This window comes from Sarcophilus harrisii, chromosome 3 (genome assembly GCF_902635505.1).
Source record: "Sarcophilus harrisii chromosome 3, mSarHar1.11, whole genome shotgun sequence".
In the NCBI taxonomy this organism is placed as follows: domain Eukaryota; kingdom Metazoa; phylum Chordata; class Mammalia; order Dasyuromorphia; family Dasyuridae; genus Sarcophilus; species Sarcophilus harrisii.
Window position 1 is genome coordinate 63,986,825 of NC_045428.1, and position 5,146 is coordinate 63,991,970.

The window sequence follows — 5,146 nt, forward strand, 5'->3', positions numbered from 1 at the left end:
ACCCACTCAGTGAAGTTTGATTTTAAGAGGGCCCAAGGAATGACTTTTTACCCTAAAGAATGAATGAATAGGTAGCTGCTGGAAGAATTTCTGGCATCAGTGGGAGAACTTTGGGGATGCTATGGAGAACAAATCCATAAGGGAATTGCTGTCTGCTTTTGCTGGTGTAACTTTGCTTTTCAGATAAGTCAAAATAGAATTCTGGATATGGAGTTTAGACACATGGGTTGAATGAGCCATTCCTCCTCCAAACTTCAATTTCAAGTCTTTCTGTAAAAAATGGGGCTACTAATATTTGTACTACTGAGCTCACAGGAATGTTGTAAGGAGGAGGAAATGCTATATGCACCTTAAAGGCATTATAGATATGTTTGTTTTAAATATTCTGCTGAGTCAGGCTGGGAGATAGTAAGATCAATCAGACTGATTATAGTGCCATCAGAAGGAAATGGTGGTGGGTATGGAAATTTCTGTAATGGAGTTTAATGGAAGACCTTAGGTAGACTTCAGGTGTGAGACAAAATGACCCAACGAGATAGGCATTGACAAGTGGCAATGGCCACAAATCAAGACAAGTCTTCACCCAGAGACAAACACTGAAAGGAGATTGTAGGATCATAGATTTGGAACCGGAAAGGACCTTCTCAGTCTTCATTTTGCAGATGATAAAGACAAGGGGAAATGACTTTCCCAACATCATACAATTATTAAATTATGGAGCTGGGCTTCTATACAAGGTTCGTAGACTACAAATCTAATCTCCCCCACCCCTCCCCACCCCCCGCCACTGCATTACTGCTGACTCTCACTGACCAAGCTATGGACCATATGCATGGTCCCAACATGGTTCTTTCTCCAACTTCAGCTCCTCTTTATATGCTGCATTTTCTTTGAATAGAGAAGTGATACATTTTTCAGTGGAGAAGACTGTCTAGGTCCTCTTTTCCTTCTCCAGAGGTGGGGCAAAGCCCAGAAGGGAGGGATGGGTTTGTGGTTTTCCTTTATAGTCATCATGTTCCGCCTAGATGTAAAGTCACTTTTTTTTTTTCAAACTCTACTGTGAATCTGTTCTGGGAGAACAGGAGGAGACGCTGTATAGATAGTACAGGTAAGAAGCCAGCTCTGGTTTGGGGGTCTTTCTCTGAATGTTAGGAAATTTACTCTGGGATTTGATTTCCCTCTCTTGCTTTTTTATTTAATTGTTTCCTGGAATGTGGACCAGAGATTCAAAGGTAGAATTGGTGGCACTGAGAAAGTCATATCTAAAAAATTATTTCTCCTTTTTGGACAAATGCCCCAATTGCCACAAATTAGATACTTGCTCCTTTGTCTTAAGAGTTTGTCTCCTATTCAAATGAAAACTTTCTATTGAGTTCAATAAGTGTCTATTGAGGACCTCTAAGCCTAAGTTTTTTCATCTGTAAAATGGGGATAATGATTCTTACCCTTTCTACCTTTCAGGATTATGAGAAAAAGTGTTTTGTGACCCTTGGAAAATAGTATTAACAAGATTTATTTATCATGCTTATATGAATAAATAAATGAATGAAAAATCCTTATATATTTTACAATTAGTTGAAATTAATTTATTATAGATACATAATATTAAAAATTACCTGGAAAACTGAAACTTAGAGAAGAAACTTGATCAAAGTCATAGCATCTGGTCAGTAGCAAAGTCAAGAACAGAAACTATCTTTAAATCTAGCTCTAATATTCTTTTTCCTGACATGGTTACTTTTTTGTTAAAACTTGATTTCATGGGACAGGTCAGGAATAGTGTTCTATCCTCCTAAATGCTCACATTTATTTTAAAATATACATTTGAATAATGTTTTATTTTTCCAAATACATATTTAGTTTTCAACATTCATTTTTGTAAGATTTTGTGTTTCAGATTTTTCTCCCTCCCTTTTTACCTCCCTCTCTCCTAAGAAAGCAAATAATCTGATACATATTTCCCTTAATAGAGACTAACGTATCATTTCTCAAGTAGAGAAAAAATTTAAAATGCAACCTCCCTTTTAATTGAAGTATAAATGATGAATAGTAGTTTCTTCCTTGAGAGCAAGATTTGATAGGGAGAAGAGATCATGGTGATTTCCTGGTATCTAAAAGGAGTGGAAATCACAAAGGACAAAAGGATATAAGAAAGGGAAGAAGACTAGGGTCACCTTTCACCACTAAACAGTTTCTTCTATGGTTGGTTTTGTCCTGTACTTGTTGGGCATTTCTTAACTTCCTAATTCCATTTGTTTGTTGGGAACAGAAGTACAGGTGAGAAAAGAGCTAAAAAGCAGAGTTGAGAATGAGTGGGGTTGGGTTGTTACAATTCTAGAACTGAGGTTGGAAGAGATCAATTAAATTAAAGCTATCTTCCCATATTTAGTTTTAGCCCATTCTGAAGCTGGGACATTCAATTAATAAAGTGTAAAAGATGCTGGCCACAAAATATATGATTCTTTTTAGAAAGGCCCTTGTCAATTTTTCCAATACCAATCCCCCTAAAAAAAATAAATAACACATACATATATGTACACACCTTGCTTTTTAAAATTACATTTAAAAATTTGAAATTTGCAAATGTTAATTTTCTTTTTCTTCTATCTCCTACCTTATTAAAAAAGTAAAAACAAAACTCTTGTAGCAAATATAAATAGTCAAATAAAATAAATTCATACATTTGCTATGTCCAAATAGATGTGTTACATATTAAGTCCCTTACCTCTCTGTGAGGAGGTGGGTAATATTCTTCATCACTGGTCCTCTGTAGTCACAGTTGGTCATTACATTAATCAGAGTTCCTAAGGCTTTTTAAGTAGTTCATTTTTTTTACAATGTATTCACAACCACTATTAATAAGAATTCATTAAACTCAAGGAAATTGATTATATTTTCTTTCTGACATTTTCAACAGGACATGGCTGAAAAGTACATTGTAAGTGAGGAAATTTGGGGTGCTGAATTTGACAATTATACTGATATTATACCAACTGATGCTGCTCCTTGCACCCAGCACTCCTGGAGACTGGACAAGTATTTTGTAATGGTTGTTTACAGTCTTGTGTTTTTTCTGAGTTTGCTGGGAAATTCACTGGTGGTGCTTGTCATCCTCTACAACCGGCTCAACCGTTCAGTCACAGATATCTACCTGCTCAACCTGGCCATAGCTGACCTGCTCTTTGCCCTGTCACTGCCCATCTGGGCTGCCTCCAAGGTGCAAGGATGGATCTATGGCACAACTCTTTGCAAGTTCATCTCCCTTCTGAAGGATGTCAACTTCTACAGTGGCATTCTGCTGCTGGCCTGCATCAGTGTAGACCGCTACCTAGCCATAGTCCATGCTACCCGTGCTTTGACTCAGAAACGCCACTGGGTAAAGTTCATCTGTATGGGCATCTGGGTTCTGTCCTTGCTCCTGTCCATACCCATTCTTTTCTTCCGTGAAGCATTCCTCTTAGACGTTTATGGCTATGTCTGTTATGAGAACTTTGGCAAAAATACTGAAAAAGGGCGTCTGGTGCTGAGGATGCTGTCCCAGTCCTTTGGCTTTGTCCTGCCCCTAGTGGTCATGCTCTTCTGCTACGGCTTCACCATGCGCACCCTTTTTGAGGCGCACATGGGGCAGAAGCATCGGGCCATGAGGGTCATCTTTGCTGTAGTGCTTGTGTTCTTACTCTGCTGGCTGCCTTACAATCTGGTGCTGGTCACTGACACCCTCCTGAGGACCCACCTAATTGAGGACACTTGTTCACGAAGGGAGGTGATTGAACAGGCCATAAATGTCACTGAGGTACTGGGCTTCCTCCATAGCTGCCTCAACCCCATTATCTATGCCTTCATCGGACATAAATTCCGCCATAGCTTCCTTAAAATCCTGGCTGCCCATGGCATAGTCAGTAAAGACTTCTTGGCCCGTTGCAATATTTCATCCTCATCATTTGCCTCTTCTTCTGTTTCTACTGCTGTTTGAGTCTCATCATTTCAGCATTTCTCAACAACCTGGATAAAAAATTCTACCAATAAGAAGTCATTGGATTGATGGGATTGGAAGATGAAACTTAGAATGTGAGGATGAAAGCTGTTAACAGAATTTTACTGTATTTGTCTTTAAACTGTGAATAGCTGGAGCCGCACAAAGCAGGCCTAGAGACAGCTTTTTAGAGATCAAGTGGTGGTTGTCATAATTTTCTTCATGTCCTATGCCTGAAATATAATCTCTGTCCTCCTTAACCTTAGTGCCTTCCCTTTGAGATTACTTCTAATTTATCCTGTGTATATCTGATTTGTCCATAATTGTTTATCAGTGAAAGCAGGGCATATTTTTGGTCTTCATATTTCCAGTGTTTTGTGCAGTCCCTGGAACATAGTAGGCACTTGATAAATGTAAAAAATAAAATAGGCACTTAAAAATAGTAGGCACAAAATAAATCGATGTCAGCAATCCTGGCTTAAAAGGTTATTCTGCTTATGAGGCCCATAATGTAAATTCCCCAGAAGAATATCTTGGGAAATTGGCATAAAAGACATGTCATGATCCAACCATACCACGTCCAAAAAGCAGCATAGTGGAGTAGATGAAGTGACAGACCTGGAATCAAGAAAACCTCTCTTCAAATTCAGGTTCAGACATTTATTAGCTGTGTGACTCAGGACTAGTCACTTAGCTCTCTGGGCCTTAATTTCCCCATCTGTAATGTGAGAGGAGGAGGAGGTCATCTGTAAAGTGAGAGGAGGAGGAGGTGATGGCCTCTAAGATCTCTTCTAACTCAGAATCTATGACCCTAAGCTAAATACTTTGGTCCTGTCCCCTTTGCTTCCTTCGTTTCTTCTGTAGTGGCTATTGGGGATACTGAGTTTAGGCTCATGCCAAATATCTAAATTCAAGGTGATCTAAGAATGTCACTTGGAAAAACTTTTTTTCTTTGGAAGTTATGCATGACTAAGGGGTTAGCTTTGTTGAAGGATTTCTTTTGGAAGATCATCAGTTAGAAAAGAATGACCATGTTTCTTGGTCTCTTCATGCTTATGGTTGCTGCTATCAACATAGCTGTCAACATTATTAGGCAAAGCTATTGATGAAGTACTCTGGACTGGATGTTGAATGGAACTATGATCCCTGTGTTCTCAATGCCTCAACTAAGCA

At 38.7% G+C, this 5,146-nt stretch overlaps 1 protein-coding gene across 1 annotated transcript; it reads left to right on the forward strand.

The window, feature by feature from the left end:
- The first annotated feature begins 1,020 nt into the window (after positions 1 to 1,020).
- LOC100921946 (C-X-C chemokine receptor type 1) lies at positions 1,021 to 4,663 on the forward strand. The gene is made up of 2 exons (XM_003765941.2): positions 1,021 to 1,108; positions 2,918 to 4,663. Exon 2 carries the CDS (start codon positions 2,921 to 2,923, stop codon positions 3,971 to 3,973), a length of 1,053 nt encoding a protein of 350 aa, XP_003765989.1. The 5' UTR covers positions 1,021 to 1,108; positions 2,918 to 2,920; the 3' UTR covers positions 3,974 to 4,663.
- The last annotated feature ends 483 nt before the right edge of the window (positions 4,664 to 5,146 follow it).